Raw genomic sequence first — 26,067 nt, 5'->3', positions numbered from 1 at the left:
CTGCCTGGTTTTCTTCTGCATTTCTATTGTTGTTCGTGATTCGCCTGGTAAATTGGAATAGAAGAATCCATACAGATGTGAAGTCTCTTTCCAGTGGACAAGCCAGGCCAAGCCATACTTATATATGTAGCCACTAGGTGTCAGTTTATGGCTAGAAAAATCTTTTTAAAAGAGCCTCTTCATGTTCTTAAGCCCTCCTATCCCAGCTTCCCTGCTGCTGAAATTATAGTTGCCTACAAACATGCCCAGTTATAAAACACATCTGTTATAATTATATATATATGTATACACATACATGTATATATAGATATGTGTTATATATATATATATATCCTAGACAAAAAATTTGCTCTTTGCACTTTTTAATTGATTAATACTTTCACTAGTCATAATTTGAAAATCTTTTGTCAAGGTCATACATCTGTAGCAGGTTTTCTTGGCCCACCAGCCCCCAAATCATGACAGAGAGACTATTTAGTTACGAATTCTTGGCTTTATGCTTGTCCCACTAGCTCTTATAACTTAATTTAGCCTGTTTCTCTTCATCTGTTTTGCATCAGGACTTTTTGCCTTTCTTTGATTCTGTATGTCCAGTTTTCCTGCTTTTTTTCATGTCTAGCTGACTAACCCTGGGCATCTTTCCTCCCCCACACCCCCTCTCTTGCTCTCTTACCTTTTCAAGCCTACATTCCTCCCCTACTTATTCTCTCTGCCCACCAGCCCTGCCTAGCTATTGGCTGTTCAGCTTTTCATTAGACCAATCAGGTGCCTTAGGCAGGCAAGGTGAACCAAATGCAAGACATCTTTACATAGCATAAACAAATGTAACACATACAAGTAATATTTTCCAGCATAAGCAAATGTAACACCTTCACATAGTTAAAATAATATTCCACAACATAAGTCAAAGTCACTTACGAAGCATTTTCCCTCACTGTTGTCAAAAACTCATACTTTTGTATGATTTAATATGAAATCTAAACATCTTTTCTGCTTATCTTTATATTGTAAAAAAATCCATCCGTTCAACAGGTATTTATAGAATTGCACGCTAGCCAGTGTGTTTGCTTACATACAATGCACAGATTAACAAAATTCTCTGTTTTCTTGAGGCTTGCCTTACGGTGGGTCGAGTGACGACACCAGATTAGTGTAAAGCTGAGTGTTGAGCAGTGTGAACTAAGGAAGCAGGTTGCAATTTGGAACGTGACGTGTCTGAGGGAGGGAGAGCCCTGGAGTTCGGAGAAGGCAAGCTGTCATCTGAGTGAAACCCCATGGGTGAGGTCGGTGGATGCCTGGGAGAAAGTGCGCAGGTGGAGAAGCTTGCTTGTCAAATGTAGTGCGGCTAGAGAAGGTGAGCTCCAGTGGAAAGCAGAATCCCTTCCCTCCACCGCTACAGCCCTTTAGCATTCGTGCCTTCATGGAGTGCCAAGCTGTCTGGGATCGTGGACCACGGATCCAAGACACAGTCTTTCTGTAATCACATGGTCATTCCTGGCGATACCTGGTTTACCTCTACTCATACCATCAGTAGGCAGGGTAGGAATGGACGAGTAGAAACCTCGTAAGCATTTTATAAAGACTGTGAATAAAGTCAGCCCATTTAAAAGCTGTCATTCCATAATTACTATTTTTTGTTGTTTATACAAAAACAATGATTTTGTATGTATTCGGAGTCAACCCAGCACCCACAAGCAGCTGTCATTTCATGTGTGTGCTGAGTTAACTTTTGGATGCAGCACTTAAGTGTGAGACACCTAAATTGGTACTTGTACCAAGCCTTGCATCTTGCTTGCTCACTTCAAAGAGTGAGAGCATCTTTCAAAGACTGTCTTAAGGAGCTGCAGAGTAGCCCTTTGCCGAAAGCCGGCCGCTCACCCATCCACTGCTTTTAAGACATTTTTTTCCTTTCTCTATTGTGCGTTCCAGTATTGACAGCTTTAAATATTACTTTTGCTTCTCTTCGAGGAATGTGGATCCTCTGTCGCTAGAGCATTGCTTGTAACACAGAGCTGGAATTCCAGCCGTGTGAAGCTTTGACGCTGGCAGTCTCTACTGTGACGCTCTCAGAATTCTTTTTCCCTTTGCTTTAAGAGAGCATCCCAGTGGGGCCAGCAGGCAATATCTCTGCAATAAACTTTAGCCAAGAACTCGGGACGATCCTACTCTATTCTCCTATTGAAAAAAAAAAATAGGAGCATTTATTTCCATGAAAATAAAATCTAGTGAAAATTAGCCATTTTGTGACATTTGCTTGAATTTTGTTTCAATTTTCAGGAACTTGTATAAAGGTAAGTTTGGGGTCTGTCACCCATGAGACCTCGCAGCGAACTATCTTGACCCTCCACTCCATATGGTTTGAGATAACAGCACGCTATGCACTACAGTCTCTACCTTCACTTGCTGGCAGTGGGAATATTCTGCCTGAATTCAGGCTACTGAGGCTCACTCTGAAGGTCACGGTGGACTGTTTTCTCTATTGCCGATTCATTCTGTGTACTTTCTGATTGCTCTTCGGCAGAGACATTAGGTTCAATTTCAATTAGTGCACCAGCTGAGGGGAGAGTTGTTTGTCAGAATTTAATTTTCTCACTAGCAGTTTACAGCCTCGGCTGTGAACGGAATGAACCACTCGAAGAGAATGCAAATGGAAAGCTTGCTTTTTATTCCCCAAGAAAATCCCGACCCTTATGAACACTTAGGAACTTAATGCCCTTGTTGTGCTGGGTGGACATGTAGGAGGCCACCTTGCCAAATGACACTAAACCCAGGAGGAAGAGAACATGATATGTTTCAATGAAAATGCCATCAGGCCAAATATATCCTTCAAGAACTAATAGTGTACGTGTACGTGGAAGAGATGATTAACAGGAGCTCTTTCTACGTCGTAGCCATTATCCAATTATCTCAAGGGGTAGGATGGAATTGTCAGAGTACCTAATGGCTATCACTTCAATTTATTTTCATGTGTATGAGACCTCACCGATAGTTCTGATGCAAGAATGCACCTCTCCTGAGCATGTGTTGACCTGCAGTCAGAAACATATGATCACAATTCTTTTTCCAATTCATGCTTGTTAACCTCCTGCCAGTGAGGGCTGCGGCTACATAGTTGCATGTTGTTCTAGTTCCGCGATTGCTGTTTATGTATTTTGTCTCAAATGGGAGTCTTACATTCTTTTTCTAATTGTAGATATTAAACATGCATCATGTTTTGATACAGACAGTAAAATGATTAATTAGTAGTCAAGCAAATCATATTTATTCTATCATCTTACAGATGTCACTAGTGTGTGTGTGCCAGTTTGGGCTACATAGCAAGAAAAAATCGATAAAGAAATAAACAGTACCTAAAATATTGACTATGTTGGCAAACGTCCTGTTGAATGAGAAATGTCTCCCACAGGTTCATATATTCGACCACTGGTCCCCCACAGGCTCATGTACTTGAACACTTGATCTTTAGTCAGTGGCTGTCTGGGGTGGCAGTTTCAGCGGGGGAGCCTTGCTGGAGGAAGTCTGTTACTGGGAGTGGGCTTTGAACCTTCATAGGCTAGCCTCACTTCTGGCTCACTCTCTGTGCTTCATGTTTGTGGTTGAAGACATGACTCTTCCACGTCCTGTTGTGACTTCTTGCTGTTTTGCCTTGCTGCCCTTAATGGATCCTCCCTCTACAATCGTAAGCCCAACGCAAGCATTTTGCTCCCTACGTTGCCTTGGGTGTTTAACCAGAGCCACAGAAAGGTAACTCCGGGCTGTAGTTTGTAGTGTACATTAGCTCTCTAGTTCTACTCAGACTGTGCACGTAGAACTGTGTGCCCTTTGGTCTCCACATCTCTCTTCCTCAGATCCCTCACCCCCAGTAGCCATCCGACAGCTGTCAGTGTCTATATATCTGCCTTTTTGGTTTTGTTTGTTCCGAATTTACCTGAAACCAGATCATCCACACTGTGGCAGGTGCCAGAGTTTCCTTTTGTCTTACAAAAAGAAAATACCTGGTTGTTTAAGAAAATGTTTAAATAAAAATACATTTAGCTTTCAAAACCAAAGAATGAACGTGTTAAGGAAACCACTTTAAGGCACGGTTCATTTTAAATGTTATCACACAAAAAAACAGGCAGCTTTTCCTGCTAAAAACAGAAAGAGGAAACTAAAAACGCTGGGAGTCTGTATCTGCGAATTTATCATTAGCCGAGGCTTCATTTAACTTTGAAAGAGATTTCTTTATTTTTACTTTTTATGAGTATTTGTCCACATGTATGCCTGTGCCGAAATCTTGGTGGAGACCTCCAATTGCCACGCACCGCGCCCCTGTGTCTGCGCTCGATGCGCTGGCACCCAGTTCGTGAGATTCGGGCAAGGGGCTGGAGGTTAAAATACACAGACACACACAGACAGAGAGACAGAGACATGGGTCATCCTTGAATTCCCCAAGAATGCCCCCTTTATTGTGTTCAGGGGCAGATTATATAGAGATAGCCACGCCCCAGCCAAACCCACCAGAAACCACTCTCCTGCCATCAGGAACTCCTGAAGGTCTCGTGCTCAGAACAGCTGTAGGCACTCAGATCAGGGGATTACAAGAAATTCAGGATCTGGGGTCTCACTGCTCCCAACATGCCTGCCTGCGCCCTTGTTGGTCAGGAGAGGGCAAAGATCTCCCTGGAACCAGAGTTACAGATGTTGCTAGCTGCTGAGTGCTGGGAAATGAACCTTGGTCTTCTGTAAGGCTTAATTTATAAGGAATAGGGCCTTTGAGTATGAGGTTTTCATAAAATTTAGCCTTCCCCAAATTATCAGTCTCCTTTCTGTATAGGCAATTTTCATAAATTTGATAACTTACGAACCTGCAGTTTATTGCTATCATAAATACTAAAATAATCTTTCGATGCTCCTTTAAAAACTTATGAGTGTATATACCCATGTGCAAGTGTGTGTGCTGAGTGCACTGGTGTGTGGGTACAGGCATGTGTGTGTGTGCTGTTTGTGCTGTACATGTTGTGTTTGTGTAGCCACGCGTGCTGTAGTATGTGATGGTCAGAGGACAACTTTGTGGGAACAGTTTTCTCCTTCTGCCATCATCCCAGACATGGCACTCTGGTCACCAGGCTGGGCCAGCAAATGTTATTACCTGCTGCACTACCTCACTAACCCCATCTGGAAATTTCTTAAACTACCAACACCACTGTGATCGCTGCCATCTTGTTAATCCCCCTCTCCCCTCCCCCAGTGCAGACCTTATAATAAGGAAGAAGCCAAAACATACCAAACTAAAAATTGGTCTTAGAAGGACTTTATCTATGAAAAAAATTGAGCAAGTGTTTGTGGAAAACCAAAACCTACATTTCCAGCTCTAGAAAGAACTTAGCAGAGAGAACCTCTGCCTCCAAAGAACTCACCGTTTGCAATGCAGCTGATCAAACACTGCCCATGGGTACCTTCATCTCAGAAGATGTACACACACTGATTTACTCTAGGCCAGATAAAGTCTTCTTACACAAATCGTTCTCACTCTGCCCTGTTCTAATCCACCCTTTCTATTCTCTACTTAGTTTATTTACCTCAAGATCTGTGTTCACAAACATTTGCTCAGACTGCTTTCTCTTTGCACACTGTCAACATAACCATGAGCAGAATTCTTTTTATGTTTTGTTTTGTTTTGTTTTTGTTTTTCGAGACAAGGTTTCTCTGTAGCTTTGGAGCCTGTCCTGGAATTAGCTCTTGTAGACCAGGCTGGCCTTGAACTCACAGAGATCCGCCTGCCTGTGCCTCCCAAGTGCTAGGATTAAAGGCGTGTGCCATGGCCGCCTGGCAAGCAGAATTCACTTCTAAGCGCTCACACTCCTTGACTGAGAAATAGTTTCTCAGTGTCGCCAAAGGATACTGCGTGCATGAAGCTATGGAGCAATCCTTTATTAAAAACAGAACCATGGAGATTGGGGGTGCAGTTCAGTTGGTACTTACTTAGCCTGTAAGAAGCCCTTGGCTTGATCTCCAGAACTGCAGAAAGTTGGGCATGGTGGTCCAGGTCTGCAGTCCTAGCCCTGAGGAAGAAGAAGCAGGAGGGTCCTAAGTTCGAAGTTATCCTTGCCTACATAGGAAGTTTGAGGTCAGGGAGAAGTGAGATCCTATCTTAAAACAAACAAAACACCCCTGCCCAACAACAAAGAGCAGAGCTATTATATATATAATATGGTTTTATTGCTGATTTGTTGTTGTTGTCTGTCTCTCAGCGAGTAGATCAAAATTAGAGGGACTTCTCTACTCTCTGTAAATTTTCCTTCCAAAACTAAATCACCTCACTGGGGCATCGCTCAGTGGTAGAGTGTTTGACCAGCAAGTGTGAAGCCAACAATAACAACAACAACAACAACAACAACAACAAAATACCACAGCGGTCTAAATTACTGTGACTGAATGCTGGCACAGTAGACCTTTACTTAGCAAGAGCTTGCCCAACACCAACTGAAGATAAAGGGAATATCTGGGAGTACACATCCCGCTCAAAACTCAGTCACAATGTCCTCATGGACGACTGGTGGGTGGGCTCATGCCTTCACGGAAAGGACACAGAGCGAGACCTCCGGTCCTTGCTCGCATGAACCATGGAGGTGAGGCTGTCGGGCTCCCGCTCTGGAATGTTCCCGGATGCTCTCAACTTCGGGGAGGTGGAAAGGGGGTGGATTCGCTGTGGGAACTCCGTGGGTATTATCTCTCAATCCTCTGTAAACTGCGAAAGTGTTCGCACCTGGTCAGCTCCGTTTGTTGGCGCTCCTTCCCCGGCACAGCCACACACAGAGAGACTTCTGCTTTCTTCCTGGCAAAGCCCCTCGTCTTCACAGACACACTTCCTGGGTTAGTAAGGCTGTGACTTACTGAAATTTCCCAAATGTGCTCAGGAGACTCAGGGATGAAATTGCCCACGACATTGGGGTCCCAGTTCTAATCCAAGCTTTATGGAGGGCCCTCTAGTAAAAGAGAGCTCCTGCTTAGATCAAAGGGATTAGAGCGCCCACCCGCTTGGGGTTTAGGAGGAGGTCTGAGCCCGGCTATAGATGAACTAGCGACTGAAACCTAATGTTTCCTTGAGACAGAACTAGGTTTATTAAATCTTGGACACGTCTCTGTTGCTTTAGCAGCAGGCAGATTCCTATAGATTGTGGCAACAGTCTCTCTCTCTCTCTCTCTCTCTCTCTCTCTCTCTCTCTCTCTCTCTCTCTCTCTCTCTCTCGTGTGTATGTGTGTGTATGTGTGTGTATGTGTATGTGTGTTCACACTCCTATATCAGCCTTTATTTGAGCCTAGCAGGATATGTTCAGGTGTATAATGTGTGATCACACACCTTTTGTGTCAGAAAGAAAGAAGGGAAAAAAACCCAAAGAGGCTTGTATTCAGGACTTGGGTTCAGCAAGTTTTTGAGCAGCAGAGAACACATTTATAGAGAGATTAATTATGCAGTTTCTCACGTGGAGTGGAGAAACATATCTTTCTCTATTACAGCGCTGCTGTGACAGACAGATCCTTCTGTCCTACCGGGAAGACCTCATGCCATTCGAGATCTTTTTTTTTTTTTCTTTTTTTCTTTTTTTTTTCTTTTGTTTTTCTTTTTTTTTCTCATGGTTTATTTTTTTTTTATATTTAAAAATTTCCATCTCCTTCCCTCCTCCTAAGACACAAAGGCAGCCATTCGAGATCTTATCCACCCCTCCTCTGAGATAAGACACGGCTCAGGACGGCTTTGATCTCAGGCATTCTTACAGGGTCAGTCTCCAGAGTCACACAGAGGTGGTGTCTCATAGTGGTTACCACAAAGATCACAAACTCACCGTTAACCTGTTCCTGTCCACTGTAGCTCTTACTAGAAACTGCAGCGATGAAAAATCAGAGATCTTGTGTGACCCACTTTGCAGGCTTTCTTCTTTATGTGAATGTGCATGTATGTGTGTGCTTGTGCGTGTTCATATATGAACATGTACATGTGTGTGAGGGTGTATGTGGAGGCCAGAGGCCAACCTCAGTGTTGTTCTTCGGGAGCTGTCTACCTTATTTTTAGAGACAGGGCTAGGCTGAGTGACCAATAAGATCCAGGAATCTTCCTAAGTGTGCTATTATACCTGGCTTTTCATATAGTCTGGGGATTTGAACTCCGGTCTTCATGCTTGTATGCAGGCACCTTACTACTTGAATGATCCTCCAGCCCTATCGTATCTATATTTAATACATGTGTATGTGTTATGAATATCAATTTTAGGTTTTGTTCTCTCTCTCTCTCTCTCTCTCTCTCTCTCTCTCTCTGTGTGTGTGTGTGTGTGTGTGTGAGTGCATGCTAGTGCACACATGCCAAGGCATAGGTGTGGAAATCAGAGACCAACCTTGGGCCTTGGGTGTCAGTCCTGGCCTTCCGTCTCGTTTAAGGCAGAGTTTCTTGTTCACTATTGGGAACACCAGATTAGATGACTGGACTTCTAAAGATTTTCTTCTCTCTGTTCCCATCTGGACAGCAGGCACTTTTGTGTGGGTTCTGGGGATTAAAAACTCAGGTCTTACAGAAAGGGGGTGGGGTAGGAGGGGAGATGGGGTGGAACTTGGGGGAGTAGAGGGAGAAAAAAACATAATCAGGATATATTATATGAGAAAAATGCCTTTTCAATAAAAAGGGGGAAAAGAAAACTCTGGCCTCATACTTGGCAAGCTGAGCCACTGGGTTGATTCTCTAGCCCAATGCTTAGTTTGTTTTTTTTTTTTTTTTTTTTTTTTTTTTAAGTACACTGTTTGCAAGAACTTCAGAGAGAAAGTGGAGGAAAGGCTTTGTGGATTTTCCCAGATACTGAGCCTTTCTGATGTTGAAGCAATGGTTCAGGAAATTAAGTCCAAGGCTTCGGATATTCTAAACTACCAGTGATAGGCCCAAATTTCATTTTAATTGTCGCCTAGCTATGAGCTTTATTTATTGCTATTGCTTTATCCACACTCACCTGAAAAAGTTCTTTGTATAATTAATCTTTATATAATTAATATAGCTATATCATACACATTAACTATAAGCAATTATATATAAAATATGTTAATATATAAATGGTTATATAAATAATTTATACAGATTATAGTTATAGAATATAAAATGTATAATAAATGTTTATTATATGGAACATTTTATATTCTATAACTATAACCTGCATAAGTTATTTGTATAATCACTTATGTTTTATACTTTGTTCTTAACATTTTGTGCAATAAAATATTTTATATAGTAATTTGTTATATAAAATTTACATAAATAATTATATAAATAATATATATATTATGCTCACTATCACTTCATTCTTAGCTATATCATATAACACTCCCCTGACTTCTTCATGTTTTAATAGTTCTTTGGTCATTTTTAGTCTACTGAGAAACAGTGTCTCTTAGAAATGAGGTTTGAAGCTGTGGAATCAGATGTATTCAAACCTGGCCCCATCCACTGCCAACTGCCTAGCGCTGTACATTACTCCACTTGCCAGTGTTACAGGCTTTCGGTCAGCGTGTGATCCTCACAGTGTCAACCCCGTCAGGTGAACGCTGTGCAGGACAAACCATGTGACGTCGCTACCCCGGGGCTGTGCAGGAAGTTAGTTCAGCTGGTGACAATCGCTGCCCTTCATAAGCTCCCCATGGTGTTCTGTCCCGCTTTCCCGCCCTTGCTTCCAGAGAGTCCTTTGTCACCCTGAGGTTACAGAAACATTTGCCCACGTTTTCCTTAAATGCATGTCTTTGCCTTTGTCATTGAATCCTCTTCTTGCTAATGTAAATGGTAGGCTTCTTAAATCTGTGCGCCCCCCCCCCCGCCACCAGCATCTCACACATCCCAAGGTTGTTCTGAATAGCCAAGGATAACCTTGAACTTCTGACCCTCTGCCTTCTTTCCTGAGCCTGGATGTACATGACTGAGCTATAATATCCAGTTTATTCAGTACTGAGAACTAACCCCAGGATTTCATGGATACTGGATAAAGCACTCTATTAACCAAGCTGCGTGTTCAGGCCCCTCTATCCTGTATTTCATTTCTTCTTGAAATCGTTGACGAATGTTAACAGCTTTGCTTAATATAACTTGCTGAGACGGGACCTTATACTACAGCACTGGTTGATCGTGCAGCTCAGGCTGTCCTCACACTGCTATCCATCCTGCTTTCTTGGCCTCCAGGGCTACGACACAAGCCGCTATGCCTCATTGCTTAATTTTCAATGTATATTTTAATATTGTAAGGTCACATTTTTTTTTTCCTGCTATTCATCTTATTCAAATTTCCTTTCCTCTATTTTCCTCTTACCCTTCAGTGGAACTCTGGAGATGTTTGGGAATTCGGCTGGTATAAAATATAGTGAGAACATGAAACCGTTAAGTGTCCAATATGAGAACATCAGATGTCTCCTAGTTTGTGTAAACCTCCTTTCCTGTGTCTCAGATCATCTTGGGATTTTGCTTCTTTCTGTACCAAACTGGCTAATCCATTCCCCAGCAATCTTACTTACATCGTGGTGCACATCCGCTTTCTCACCTTGTGTTCCTGTTGACACTGATATTCTCAAATGAAGGCACACACCAATCATCTACAAACACTTGATTTTTCATTTAATTACTCAAAATATTCAGCCCAGACGTTAAATGGTGTGTTTTCAGAGCAAAAAGGAGTCCCTTTTTTATTTCATTTTTATTTTAGTTTTACACGTCAGTGACTATAACGTTGATGAGAGAGTATTTCACTCCCACTCTGCCGATAAGGAATCTAGGGCATCTAGTGGCTAAGTTATCTACTTCAGTCCTGGTTAGGGTTCAAGCCCGTGCGTTGTGTCAGTTCTGCCTGTAAGGTTCAGATCCAAGAAGGAAATTGAAGATCTTTCCTAAAGCTAGCTTCCTTGTTTTCCCTCCGCTTGACGGTTCCACCTGTCTCGCCGAGTCTTGCCGCACGGGGGCGCAACGTGCACGCGCTGCGAGACCTTGGCATCCAATTTGCCCGGCAGTGGATAGCAGGTGTCAGCAGGTGGCAGCGGCCAAGTGCAGAGAAGGTGTCCGGCCAGCGGGAGGGGCTGGAGAGGCCAGGACCGCCGCGAAGCAGCCTTAAAGATGCAAAGTAGGCGCGCGAGGGTTGTGCCAAGCTATAAAAAGTGGCGGAGAGGGCGGGAGCAGAGCTGGTCACTCGAGGGCGCGGGGCGACGGGACGATGGCCGTGGCTGTGCTGCGGTGAGGCACCCAGGGGACCATGAGGGACAATGGCAGCGCTCTGTTCAATGCCTCTCAGCAGGTACCAAGCAGCGGGGAGGATGGGCGGCCGCGGCCGTCGTGGCTGGCGTCTACACTGGCCTCCATCCTCATCTTCACCATCGTGGTGGACATCTTGGGCAATTTGCTGGTCATCCTGTCTGTGTATCGCAACAAGAAGCTCAGAAACGCAGGTAGGGGCTCCCAGCACGTCTCCCAGCGCTAGCCCCCCTTGTGAGACAGCAAGAAAAGTTCAGAGAGTCGGTTTCTGAGCAAAGGGACTTTGAATCATTTTTACTCCTAGAGAATATGGGCTATCTTCTCTTTGCCCCGCCCCTCTAAGATACCTTCTCTTCAGTCCTTAGAGGTGGAAAACTCTTCAATGATTTCTGTTCCCTTCAGGGGCCTCTCTTTATTCTTGCCTTCCGATCATCGGGTTCCTTACATCGGGTACCGGTTGAGTAAATTTCTCAAGACAACTTTTCAAATTAGATCAACGAACTCATCAATTGTTTGGATTTGCATATAAATCAGTTCTCCCAACTTCGCTGACATATGAGCAGATGCATAAGCTGCCAAAATGACAGAGCTACTCTTTCTGTTTTGTTGCCAGGTGTAGGTTTTTCGGCAAATAGCATCCAATTGCAGGGAGGGGTCGGGTGATCTAAGGATGCTGGGAGACGGGGAAAAATGCCTTTTGCTCCTCCAGCCACCAAGTCTGCATTTTAAAAATGGAAATTGTAGTGAGAAATGCATTTACATATTATGTAGGACTAGATTTAATTCTGTGTTTGGGTTGTACTTGGGGTTCCCCCAAGCAATAAGTGAACCCGTTATCTGGGTGAGAACAAGTCATTGGGTTCTTCGTGAGCTATTTATTTTTTAGCTATATTGCTTTCTTGACACCTTTAAATGGTGCCAGCTGGCTTGGTTTTTTGACCCTTGTTTGGAAGTAAACTTTTGGAAGAAGGGTAGAGAGGTAGCCATTCACTTAAATATTTGTCAAAAGTGGCATTTTTTTGTCCTATAGTGGATATTTGGTAAAAACACAAATTCAGGCAGAACCTCCCTCCCCTTTGCCCTAGCTTATACAATGCTTCAGGCTGTGCGAAGTTTAAGAATTCATTTGAAGACAACCAATAACATGACTTCTAGTTGGCTTAGAAAATGGAATGATGACTTCCTGTCATGAGCCGTTGGCTTTGACTAGAATTCTGTCTTCAGGACTCAATAGCTTAGTGGTAGTGTTGGCCCAGCCTTGGTAAAGCCTTGGGTCTGATCTCCAGCACTGCAATAGATGAATAGTTGGGGGAGCGCACCCCTCCTTTAACTAGGGGCTGCTTTCCACGGGCTCCATTAGGCTCTGAGCACACCTACACAGGAATTCTTCTGTCAGCGCAAGAGTGGGGTTCCAGATTGCTCACTTTACCGAGGTCTCGCAGGCTCAGGGGTGGGAGGAGCTGATTCTCAAAGCTTCTGCCCAGCCCGGAGTCCACCCATCTGCTCCACTGGTGTCTGTAACTTACATGCCGGAAGTCTGAATAGCACCAGACCTTGCCTATAGAAAGTGTTCATGTTCCTAGTGGCTTAGGAAAAGTGTTCACCACTGCCCTGCTGCTTGGACTTTATGGCTAAGTACTTCTTAGAGGACAGCATTCCCAGTGCCGTAAGGAGATCCTAGGTGACCTTTAACCCTCAAACTTCTAGAACATCGTATTTTTATAATTAGGCTATTTGCTCAAAAACACCACCGTTGAGTTCAAACCATGTGAGGCTTTTTATTTTAAAGTGATTTGGATCAGAACTAGAGATAGCTGACTCAAATCTGCTGTTAGATGCTTATTAAAGGTTTCATGGATGCTAGACATCATGGTGCACATCTTTATTCCCAGGGCATGGGAGGCAGACGCAAGTGGCTCTCTATGAGTTTGAAGCCAGCCTAGTCTACACAGTGAGTTTCAGGCAAAGTTGGGTTACATATGAGATCCTGTTTCAAAAGAAATGTTTTAATGACTGCTCATTTTGTGTATTTGATTTTTTGTTGTTGTTGTTGGTTTTAAAAATGGGAAAATGAAAAATAGGCTTTAGAGATGGCTCGGCAGGTTAGCAGCACTGGCTGCTCCTGCGGAGGACCCAGTTTGTTTTTCAGTTCTGATGGCTCACATCCATCTGTACCTCCAATGCCAGGGGATCCTACCCACTCTCCTCACCTCCACAGGCACGAGGCATATATGTGGTACATACCCACATGGAGGCAAACACTTATACATATAAAATAAAAAAATATAAATCTTCTCTAAAAAGGGAAATATGAGAATAGAACAGAAAAAAGATAGGAATGCTAAAACACATTCACTTTCAAATAGATCCTTCCTTTGGAAATCTGGCATAATTGCAGAATTATTTTCAATCTCTTCCTTTTCTCAAGAGGCTAGGTTGGCCTTTGATGTCTCCAGGAAGAAATTCCTAATATTTAATTACCTGAGTGGCTGACCAATCACAACAAGCACCTTCTCCAAGCAACCAATCAGATGCTAAAGGTTAATTGGTTAGCAGTTCTTTTCCTATCTAAGTTTTACTAATGAGAGATGATGATACATCCTCAGTGGGTGTAACTTAGTGGAGAGACACCTGCAGCTAAATTCTCATGGTATACATTCCAATCCAAGCAGTCATCCACCGTGCAAGCTCACTTTCCACATTTGGCACGTAGGGAACACGCCTACCCTTTTGCCCCACACAATGCTCTGTTATAATTTTTGCAGTTATCAAGGGAAGTGATGCCTCTGAAAATACTTTGAAAAAGACGGAGAAAGTAATGCTAGATAGACATTTGGACTTTATTGTTTGTTTTTGTTTGGTTTGGTTTTGGTTTGCTAAAAAGCAGCGTTGCAGGCTCCGGATTGGTGGGTTTTTTTCCCCCCTATATCTACATTATACGAAAATAAACCAAGACAACAGCATCCTGCCCGTTCAAAATTCAGTTATCTGGCAAAGAAAGCCGATTAGGACATAAACTAAGGGTGAAGATTAACAAAGCGGTAGACTTTCATGCATATTCAAACTCTGGCTCACATGAAGCCCATGTTCCCTATACACTGTTTGTTGGACATCTTGTCCATTCTTAAAGTCCTTTCTAGAGGGACATCCTTCGTCCTTCAACATGGAACAGGCCCTTCCTGTGCTCCCACAGAATCTGCCGTGATAGTGACTTCTTCCCTGGAGCATTTTCATCACTGCTGATGCTCTGGTGCCTGTGTGGGGGTCTCTGCCCTTCCCTTAACACTGGAAGCGCTTGTTTGAGCACGAAAGAAATGGTAATGCTAGGTTGTTGGGAGCGGCGAACCCCCTCCCCCATCCTGAACTTCTGGTAAACAACTTGTAATGCTTACAGCTGCTCTGAGCACGAAACCCTCAGGAATTCCTGATGGCAAGAGAGTGGTTTCTGGTGGTTTTGGCTGGGGCGTGGCTATCAATTAAGAATCTCTATATAAGCCGCTCTGGTACACAGTTAGCGGGGGACATTCCTGTTTCAAGGATGACCCGTGTCTCTGTCTGTGTGTCTTTGTGCGTTTCAATCTCCAACCCCTTGTCCGGTTCATGAACTGTATGGTAGCACATAGAGCGCAGACAGGCATGGTGCACTGTGTTGGGAGCAGTGAGACCCCAGATCCTGAATTTCTTGTAACCCCCTGATCTGAGTGCCTACAGCTGCTCTGAGCACGAGACCTTCAGGAGTTCCTGATGGCAGGAGAGTGGTTTCTGGTGGGTTTGGCTGGGGCGTGGCTATCTCTATATAATCTGCCTCTGAACACAATAAAGGGGGCATTCTTGGGGAATTCAAGGATGACCCCTGTCGCTGTCTCTCTGTCTGTCTGTCTGTCTGTGTGTGTCTGTGTTTTTTTAACCTCCAGCCCCTTGCCCGAAGCTCGGTAACAGGGCACACCAAGTGCAGACACGGGGGCGCGGTGTGCGGCAGCACTGTACTAGGTGATAATGGAGAAGCAATAGGAGTAAGAGTAGGAACAAAGATATAACAAGGCAGAGATGTTTCACAGGTCAATTCTTCAGTATTATAACTCATATATGTATTATAATCATTACAAACTCTCTCTCTCTCTCTCTCTCTCTCTCTCTCTCTCTCTCTCTCTCTCTCTCTGTGTGTGTGTGTGTGTGTGTGTGTAACCAAATGTTCCAGAATGTGAAAAACTGGACAGATGTCTCAGCAGTTGAGCATGTACTGCTCTTGCAGAAAACTGAAATTCAACCCCAAGGACCCATGTTGGATGGCTCACAACCGCCTATAACTCCAGCTCCAGGGAATTCGAATCCTTCTGGCTACACAGGCACCTGTACTCAAATGCCCAAACCTCGCGGGCACACACACACACACACGTAACATAATTAAAAGCAAAATACATGTTTTATTAAGAAGTCCCAGAATGTGTAAATATGGAATTCTTAGCTATAACTGGAGTATATAATCCATGACACTCTCTAAAATAAAGATGTGTCATTAAGTTTGTTTTTAAAAATACCTAGAAAATTCTCTAAAGGATTCTGTATAAATAAATTGTGATCAAATTCAGTTCAATTCATTTTTAAGTTGCAGATTTATCGGACACTGTAAGTTGCCTACCGTCTTGCTTGCTGAGTGAGTTAATTCATGCATTTCTCAATATTTGTTTATGCAAACGAGACATGAGTCGAAAGGATATACAGGTAAACCCTGATTTAGGACCAGCTGCATTGACTTTTCTCCCTTTTCTAACTGTTTAGGTTGTCAGGCTGGCAGAAAGCCCCTGCCTTCTTCAATAGAAACTCGCGTGCTCTAGACCATCGAAGATGCCATCAGTGGGCATTTCTTAAGGATATGTTGTTGCGTGCATGGAACTTTGCATGGACTGTTGAGTTTGTTTACTCTCTCGTCAGTTCTTTAATTGGTCCCTGCATTTTTCTCCCCTCTCAATTAGGTCGGCCAAGCAAGTTGACCACACTGGAGGTATAGAAACTTTCAGTGAATTTTAATAGCATTGCACACAAAAGACATTTTTAGTTTTTTTTTTCTGTCTGAGATGCTCAAACATGTCTTCTTTAGAGAGCTACCCATTTATGACAATCACATTGAAGGGATTAGTCTCGGAGGAGGGAGCAGGAAGGATTGCTGAATATTATTCAAATTTTTGCAGGTAATTTGAGTTGTTAATGCCCACAACTGGAAAGGCTGCTTACCTGCCTTGGTACTGAGCTGTCTGCATGCTGATTGAACTGAATATTCATTTGGATAGATACTCATTGTATTCCTACAGTGTGAGGTAGAATACAATTGACAGTTAAAGTTTTGATGATGGGTTTGATGATGGGTCAGAGGGAAAGACTCAGTTCTAAACTTTTGTAAATTATGGCTTCTAGAGGATGAAGCGATAGCTCAGTGGGTAAGGGCATTTATTGTGCACTCTTGAGGGAGGACATGAGTTCAAATCCCCAGCACTGGCATAATAGTTGGACATGGCCACACATGAGTGTAACTCAAACATTGAGAACCAGGGACAGGCAGATCCAAAGAGTCATCGGCCAGCCAGCCTAGTTGAAACAGTGAGTATCAGGCTTTGTGAGACCAGGTCTTAAGGGAATATGGTGGGGAGTGATAGAAGACATAAAGTCTGTCTGTGGCCTCTGCACACAGGAAAAATAGACATACATGTGCACATACATGCACACATCACATATACACTACACACACACACACACACACACCTGATGTGGGATTCCCCTCTGTATGCTGTGAATACCATTGGTTAAATCACAAATAATGTAACAATTTCAATTTTGAATTTATGCCTTATTTTCATCTGAAAATAAAATGAACAAACACTTTAGAGTAATTGATAGAAAAACATCTCTTTGAAAGTATGAATTATATATTTCTTTAAAGAATTTAAGGGTGTTTTATTATTCTCTGTATTATTTGGGGTGTTGTAGGAGGAAGGCCATTAGCTAGTCCCTGGCCACTTAGCCCTGAAATAATCACACAGAAATAATCACAAAGAAAGCTGGCTTGAGCCTATGGCAGGGCAAAGCAGAGGTAGGCGGGGAAGATGGAACTGAATGCTGGAAGAAAGAAAGGTGGAGTCAGAAAAAAGTCATGTAGCCCAGCCAGAGACTGATGCTGGAACTTTAGCCAGTAAGCCACAGTCACCTGGCGATACACAGATAAATAGAAATGGGTTTAATTAATATGAAAAAATAATATGTAAGAATTAGCCAATAAGAAGCTAGAGCTAACAGACCAAGCAGTATTTTAACTAATACAGTTTCTGTGTGATTATTTCAGGGCTAAGTGGCCAGGAATTAGCTAATGGCCTTCCTCCTACAACACCCCAAATAATACAGAGAATAATAAAACACCCTTAAATTCTTTAAAAAATATATATAATACATACTTTCAAAGAGATGTTTTTCTATCAATTACTCTAAAGTGTTTGTTCATTTTATTTTCAGATGAAAGTAAGGCATAAATTCAAAATTGAAATTGTTACATTATTTGTGATTTAAAGTGAAATAAGCCAGGCATGGGATGAGAAGTGCCTCAGGGAGGAGCAGGACAAGTTGGCCAATGGGAACTGAGTGGCAGAGAAGGGAAAGAAGTTCCGGTCTGCTAGCTCACGGTTGGGGGTTAGGGATAGAGAGTGTATGCTGTGTGTCTTGAAATCTAGAAGAATGGCTTCATCACAAAGAAGTGGCATGACTTTGGGGATTGGATACACATACTCGGTGTGAAATATCAATTCCGATTGTCACCTTCTGTTTCTTCAACATGCATGCCTTTTTTATCCAATAGTTAAAAAGTTATTTTATGTAATAGATGAGAACAAAACATGAAATAAAGAGATATGAGAATCAAAGCATATTAACACGACAGAAAAACTGCCTGGCCCAAGGAGGCCAGAAGAGGATGTTGATCCCTTGGAACTGGAGTTGCAGGCGGCTGTTAGCGGCTACATGGGGACTTCAGAGCGACCCAGGTCCTCTGCAAGAGCAAAAGGAGCTTTCCAGCACTGAATCGCTCTTAAAAATCCCTTTTATGGAACTCTGGTTTCATACTGTTTTATTGTTAGTCTTTAGCTTTCATTTCCTATCTTTGGTTTAATTTTAGTATGTAAACAAGCGACATGATTGTCTTATTATAAATAATGAGGGTGATTCTCTTTTGGATTTAGTGATTTGGAGCTACTATTTAAATTGAATTGTCTACTTTGTCTGAAGTTTTCACCGACAGGTTAAGGTTGAGGAGAAATGGTAAGGACGCAAAGGCCACCACCTGCAACAGAGCTAATGATCTTTAAGTCTCTGTTATTGTGGTTGAAACATATTATCCTTTTGTTTTAAATTTTTCAACCTAATTCTCAGAGGTGAATAATTATATAGTGATCAGTAATGCTACCACTAAAGAGAGAAAGGCTAGAACCAGTGGTTGGTAATGTCAACATTTTATATTCTCCCTAAAAGACGTCTCTGAGAGAAAGTGTAACCAAATGCAGAAAATAAAGAGGAGTTTTTGGAAGAGTTTACATCTTTTACAGCTACTGAGCTTCAGATTGTAACAGGAGGGTATGTGTATTGCTTTATTTTGAAGTGACTGGATGCTTCTTTGTCTGTTTTGTGTGTGTGTGTGTGTGTGTGTGTGTGTGTGTGTTATACCTGCATGACAAGTAAGATGCTTTCCAACTTTCTCTACTTCAGCGGATGGAGTATAGGATGAGGAACTGGGGACACAGTGAAACATGGAGATGAAAGAGTTAAACAGCAAAGTAGCAAAAGGGAGGCAAGAGGGGAGCAAGATTCTCAGACACATACAGGGCGGGATAAAAATGTGATATTATATAAAGACCGTGATGTGAGTAATGTGCACAAACCCTATGCTCCATAAACAGGGTAGGACCCAAGCAGTGTGTTAGGAGAGGCAGAGGAACAGGCCAGCAAGATCACTGAGTGATAGAGATGTTCACATCCTGTATAGGGTGTGTAGAGTTCAGATATCAGTGGAAAGTAGGTTAAAATGGACTGGAATGCAGCAGCGGCTGCACTAGGGCCAGCCTCGCTTGAGCTTCTGCGTGAGGAGGCTGACTAGCATCAGGGGAAGGAGACTAAGACGTATGTACATTATTGAGGGATGATGGGAGGGCCAGAGGAGATACTTTCTGCAAAACAGAAAATGTGTTTTCCATTGGGGGGAGGGGTAATAGAACTGAGAATCAAGTCTTCATCCATGGCAAAGTACGTGCCACACACTCTCCCCTCCTAACCAGTGCCATTATCATCTTGATTTATTATGTGCCAAGGGGGTGGGGTGGGGCTCTGGGAAACCCTAACTTACCTGAGATCAGATGAACAACTGACAATGCCAGGATCTGAATCCAGATGGAGGCCTTCCTATAAACTTGGGGTGCACACCGCCTCTAGTCTCCGAGAAGATTCCTCTCTCAAGCAATCAGACCTTGAAAAATCCAGGAATGGCAGATACTGCCCCTGGGATTTGATATACACACAAAAGAAAAGCAAATTGCCTTTTATGTTCCCTTGGACAGTCAAAGAATAGTCCTTAATCCCCCCCCCCCACACACACACATCTCAGCTTTCTCTTGTCATGCCATTAACATTTATCCACATGGAACTGGCCATACCCAACAGATTTGAGACAGATCCTTTCTTAAACCTGGCCTCTTGAATCTGAATCTATGAATTTGCTGAAGTTCAGATGTTAAAAAAGAAAAGAAAAGAAAAGAAAAGAAAAGAAAAGAAAATCTATATGAGTGGTCCTCAAAGGGTCTGTAGTCTTGCTTTCTTTACAGTTAAGATCCGGTTGGAAAAGGGAAGAAAATAAGAACTGACCCAGTGAGAGAAACAATACCTTGGTTGATAAACACAGGAGAGCCACTCGTTTCTACTGTGTGGACGTCACTTAGAGACTCAGGATACAGTACTCTATCCAGAGAACCATTCTGGAGCAACTATTGTGTACTGAGTTCTGTGCCCCTGAGAGTCTCAGGCAGAGTGTTGGATCTCAGCTGTTTTGGAGGGGCCCAGCTTCTGTGTGACTGTGTGTGGTTATGTGTTGCTTTGCTACAAGGAGCATAGAGAGCACGCAAAATGATGATGAGAGATTAAGGAGCAATGTCAAGAACGTCTAGAATTTGTCTTTCTCTCTACTAAGGAAGTCGTTTCCCATTTCTACCGAGAAACCAGAGACCTCCGTAGAAAACAACCCCAGGTTTGATCATGTAAATTACGTTACCTCCAGACAATTAAGAAAAAAGAAGCTTAGTACTGAAAGTTCCTGTTTCTTTCACTATATTTAAAGAAGGAAGATGAAAGGCAGTCAGCCATGATGTAAGAAATGCACTGAAAGTTTTCAGAAAGAAATTGCTATAAAAGCAAATTCTTTATGTGCCTGTAACATATATGTATGTGTTACATGCATGTATGCATGTGAATGCATGTGTGTGTGTGTGTGTATGGATAAATGTGCAGTACATATCTGCGCATTTGTGTGCAGGCCACAGGTAGATGTTGGATATCTTTATCAGTTACTCTTCACCTTAGGTTTTGAGTCACACTCTCCCAGCGAACCATAGCTCACTGATTTGCCTAGAAAATGGCTCACTAATGAATTATGGGATTCTGCATCGCCACCCATCCAGCATCAGGACCGTGGGCCTAGGTAACCATGCCTGGCATTTTAAAGGGGTGTGAGGAGTGTTAGCTCAGGTTGTCATGCTTGTGCGGCAGCCACTGTACCCCCGCCCCATCTTCCCAGATTCTTCAAAAGTCCGTTCTTGAAAAACTGGCGATGAATCTAACCTAAAGGTTTAATGGCAAATTATTTTTCCCCACAGATCATTCGAAATTACAAGTGAAATAGTTCAGATCTGGAGTCAGCCCATTTTAGCTCAAAATATTTAAGAATTTAAAATGATATCTAATGAAACCCAGGTACACACTGAAGTAGCATCAAAACAGTATGTTTACACCCAGAACGGCATGTGGTAAAATGGCTTAGTGGAGACTTATTTTTAAAGTGCTTAAAATTCAAACCACAGAAAATGTCATAGTCGTGTGTGTGTGTGTGTGTGTGTGTGCGTGTGTGCGTGTGTGTGTGCGTGTGTGTGTGCGTGTGTGCGTGTGTGTGTGTGTGTGTGTGGTGTGTGTATGTGTGTGGTGTGTGTGTGTGGTGTGTGTGTGTGTGGTGTGTGTGTGTGTGGTGTGTGTGTGTGGTGTGTGTGTGTGTGGAGTGTGTGTGTGTGGTGTGTGTATGTGTGGTGTGTGTGTGTGTGTGTGTGTGTGTGGCTTTGATCCATCATGTCTTTTACAGCAATTACGTTTCATTACTACTCAATTAACTACATTAATTAAATCCTTTGTTTAATTTTCTTTGGATTAATTTCATTTTACAAATGTTTGGGGAAAAATTAAGCCAGAGTTTCTATGTAGCTGTGTTTATCAGATGGCTTTGTTCCCCTTGCTGTGTTTGTATGTGTTACATTTAAGAAATGTAGGGAGATTTCTTCCTTCCTTTCTTCCTTCCTTCCTTCCTTCCTTCCTTTCTTCCTTCCTTCCTCCCTCCCTCCCTCCCTCCCTCCCTCTCTCCCTCCCTCCCTCCCTCCCTCCCTCCCTCCCTCCCTCCCTTCCTTCCTTCCTTCCTTCTTTTCTCCCACTTAAGGACACTACTAGGTAAGAGTACTATATCATTTTGTCATAATTATTGACGTTTTTAGACCATGTATTCTTCTGGGTGGTGGAGGTGGTATGGTACACGTGTGTTGGTTTGTGTATGTATGTGAGAAGCGCACACGTATGTGTGTGTGTGTGTGTGTGTTTGTGGGGGTAAAAGGTTGTTACTGATCATCTTCTCCCAATATTTTCCTTGCTGGTTTTTGAAACAAGGTATCTCCTGATCCTGGACTCCTCTGCTGGCTAAAAAGGATGGTCAGTGAGCTCTGGGGCCCCACCTCGCTCCATCTTCCGATCACTGTGATTCCAGCTGTGTGCTACAATACTTCACTTCTTACGTCGGTGCCGGGGATCCAAAGTTGGGTCCTTATGCCTGTATGTCAAGCCTTTTTCCACCTGAGATGCTTCCCTATCCCTCAAGGTCATGTGTTCTATTCTCAACCGTGTGTCATTCCACATAGATTAGCGTTCTATCCATTTCTACAGACAGACATCAAACTTGCTCTCGATTCTGTTACAGCTTTGTCTTCCTGTCTGCTCCTACTCATTTCCCCAGAACCTGTTATAAGCATTTGCTAAACTTCTTATTGAACGGAATGTATTATAACCTATTCCAAATTAAGTGCAGTATAAATAAATTAATTTTGGCATCTTCAAGGGGGGAGCTGCTTATCTCTGGTTGGGCAAATAAGAAAAGTATGTGGGCATGTGCATTTAGGATGGACTTGAAAAATTAGCAAAATTTTCAAAACTGGATTGAGGAGCATTAAAAAGACAAGAGATATCAAGAAATCGAGCTTTTTTTTAAAGCCACAAAAAATTAAAGATTACACTGGTAGAATATCTCATAGAGTCTTTTTTTCTATACACCAAAAATGTGTTCAGTTATCTAATTAGGACAGATTACCACTTATTCAGAATATGCGTGGTTCAATGTTCTAATCTTGTTATACAAAAGGATTTCTAGCTTTCCTTTTGGTTTGAGGGAGGGAGTTGCTGAACATAACCAATTTGCGTGTGGGTGGCAGACAGTTCAGTGTTTGACATAACTCCCTTGCCTAGGGCTCACTTGACACTAGGAGACACTATCCAACATCTCTCTATCATAGAGAAGACCTAGAACCTTGGCAAAGTGAAGCACCTTGGTTCAGTTCCAAGGCTACTAAGAGATGACACCACTACTCAAAACCAGAAACCGATGGAGGAGTCCCTTTCTCTTAGGACAAAGATACATAGCCTCCAACACCAGAAGTTGGGACCCCCTTTAAAGCTTTGGAATGGCCAGAGAGATCAGAGATCTGGAATTTAAGGAATTCATAGCTGACTTGAGAAGTAAGGAGATGTCAGATTTCTCAAGTGAGATCCCAGACAAAAGACAGCATGGATGTCTAAGGATCTCGAGATTGGTTACAAGAAGAGAAATTAGTCCAAAATTTCATACTTTGGGAAATAGGATGTTCTGGATATACAGAAACTCATAAAGTGCACTTGACTCAACAAGGGCAACATTGAGGCTTATTGGTGGCATTTATTCCATTTATCACATGACAGTCATGCCACATGGTTTCAGGTCATCCAAGCTGTGGAAAGAACATGTCCCATGTCCCTCCCCGACCTTACCCCTGTCTGTCTCTTCTGCCTTCCTTCCCTTCCTTTCTTAAGCATATGGAAGTATATATGCTACGTGAGCATATATAATTGCCTGCCTGCCTGCCTGCCTGCCTGCCTGCCTGCCTGTCTGTCTGTCTGTCTGTCTGTCTGTCTGTCTGTCTGTCTGCTTGTGCAAGTTCATGGGTGTGAGAATAGGGCTTGATATTGGTGTCTTCTTCCATCACTCCACAACTAAGTTTTGAGCAGGCTCTCTCAAATGAACCCAGAGCTTGCCACTGTTACTAATCTGGCTAGCTAGCTCACTCTGGGGATCCCATGTCTCTACCTTCTTTGCAGTGGCATTATAGGTAGGTACCCAAGCCCACAGGGCTTTCAGATGGGTCCTGAAAACCCAAAATCCAGTCCTCAAGCTTGCATGGCAAGTCGCACTGGCTATCTTTCCAAATTCCCCTTTCTTTAACACGCATTTAAAGATGTAATGCTGGGGCTGGAGAGATGGCTCAGAGGTTAAGAGCTTTGCCTGCTTTTCCAAAGGTCCTGAGTTCAATTCCCAGCAACCACATGGTGGCTCACAGCCATCTGTAATGGGGTCTGGTGCCCTTTTCTGGCCTACAGGCATACACACAGACAGAATATTGTATACATAATAAATAAATAAATATTTTTAAAAATGATGTAATGCTGGGGGACTGGAGAGATGGCTCAGTGGTTAAGAGCACTGGCGACTCTTCCGGAGGTCCTGAGTTCAATTCTCAGCAACTGCATGGTGGCTTACAAGCATTCATAATGAGATCTGGTGCCCTCTTCTGGCAGGTATACATATTAAATAAATCTTTAAAGATGCCGTACATACAATACTGGTGCTAACCTATGTTTTACATATCCTTCTCTCTTAGGAAATTTATTTGTGGTGAGCTTATCTGTGGCGGACCTCGTGGTGGCTATTTACCCATATCCCTTGGTGCTGGCATCCGTCATTAACAATGGATGGAATCTGGGTTATGTGCACTGTCAAATTAGTGCATTTCTGATGGGTTTGAGTGTCGTCGCCTCGATTTTCAACATCACCGGGATCGCCATTAACCGCTACTGCTACATTTGCCACAGTCTCAAGTATGACAAACTATACAGTAACAAGAACTCCCTCTGCAATGTGTTCCTGATATGGATGTTGACCCTTGTCGCCATTATGCCCAACCTGCAAACCGGAACTCTCCAGTATGATCCCCGGATCTACTCCTGTACCTTCACCCAGTCTGTGAGCTCGGTGTACACGATATCGCTGGTGGTTTTCCACTTCATCGTGCCTATGGTTATCGTCATCTTCTGCTACTTAAGAATCTGGATCCTGGTTCTCCAGGTCAAACGGAGGGTCAAACCTGACAGCAAACCCAAACTGAAGCCACAGGACTTCAGGAACTTCGTCACCATGTTTGTCGTTTTTGTGCTTTTTGCCATCTGCTGGGCCCCACTCAACTTCATCGGGCTCATTGTGGCCTCGGACCCTGCCACCATGGTCCCCAGGATTCCAGAGTGGCTGTTTGTGGCGAGTTACTACATGGCATATTTCAACAGCTGCCTCAATGCGATTATATACGGACTCCTGAACCAAAATTTCAGACAGGAATACAAAAGAATTATCGTCTCGTTGTGCACAGCCAAGATGGTCTTTGTGGACAGCTCAAACGACGCAGCAGATGAGATTAAATGTCGGCGTGCTCCATTAAAAGCCAATAATAATTTAATAAAGGTGGACTGTGTTTAAAGGGCCGGTGTTGCTAGCAAATCACCCACGCTGGCCGGTGGTCTCACCGCTTTCTGTACCCACGCTGGCCGGTGGTCTCACTGCTTTCTGTACCCACGCTGGCCAGTGGTCTCACTGCTTTCTGTGTTTGCTTTCTATTGTCTAGAAATCAGAATAGTCCAACTTGATGCTTGTTAGGGTGGTCTCTATATTTCTGGGACTAACCCACTGTCTACAGAGCAGGCATCTCTCCTTACGTGTGGCGGAATAAAAATAGTCACGGAAACTCCATCTGTGCTGAACAGGGGCATGGTTCTTCTTCTTGTCACCATCTCCTCAATGATACAGCGTAATGTTTATAGTGTACTAAGAAGCATTGCATGTAACCCAGCAATGATTTAAAGTACTGTATGTGTAAGGGATATGGATCAGTCATCTACAAACACTGCCTCAATTTTCTCTAAGTACTGAGAGCATCTTCAGGTTTCCAGATACTTGGTGTTGGGGACCCTGGAACTAGTCCACAATAGATACAGAGCGATGAATCTGATTTCTTTCTCCTCACATCTTCAAAAAGATCTCAAACAGCAAAAAAGGTCATCTGATTTATTTGTAAGTGAGCATGTGGAATAGTAAGGGGAAGTGAGATAAAAGCCTCCTATTAAGAGTGGAGAGCTGAAAATGAATCTACGAATGCCCCCACAGCCATAGCAAGAGCCTTAGCAGCACACACTGA

The 26,067-nt window shown here is 43.1% G+C and overlaps 1 protein-coding gene across 1 annotated transcript; it reads left to right on the top strand.

Annotated features, from left to right (window-relative positions):
• The first annotated feature begins 11,246 nt into the window (after window positions 1-11,246).
• Window positions 11,247-25,352, top strand: Mtnr1a (melatonin receptor 1A). The gene is made up of 2 exons (XM_038329130.1): window positions 11,247-11,439; window positions 24,484-25,352. The coding sequence occupies exons 1-2, from the start codon at window positions 11,247-11,249 to the stop codon at window positions 25,350-25,352; spliced, it is 1,062 nt and encodes a 353-aa protein (XP_038185058.1).
• Window positions 25,353-26,067: the final 715 nt, after the last annotated feature.

The sequence above is a fragment of the Arvicola amphibius genome, chromosome 4 (assembly GCF_903992535.2).
Source record: "Arvicola amphibius chromosome 4, mArvAmp1.2, whole genome shotgun sequence".
Taxonomy (NCBI): domain Eukaryota; kingdom Metazoa; phylum Chordata; class Mammalia; order Rodentia; family Cricetidae; genus Arvicola; species Arvicola amphibius.
This window is presented reverse-complemented; position numbering and strand designations above follow the sequence as displayed.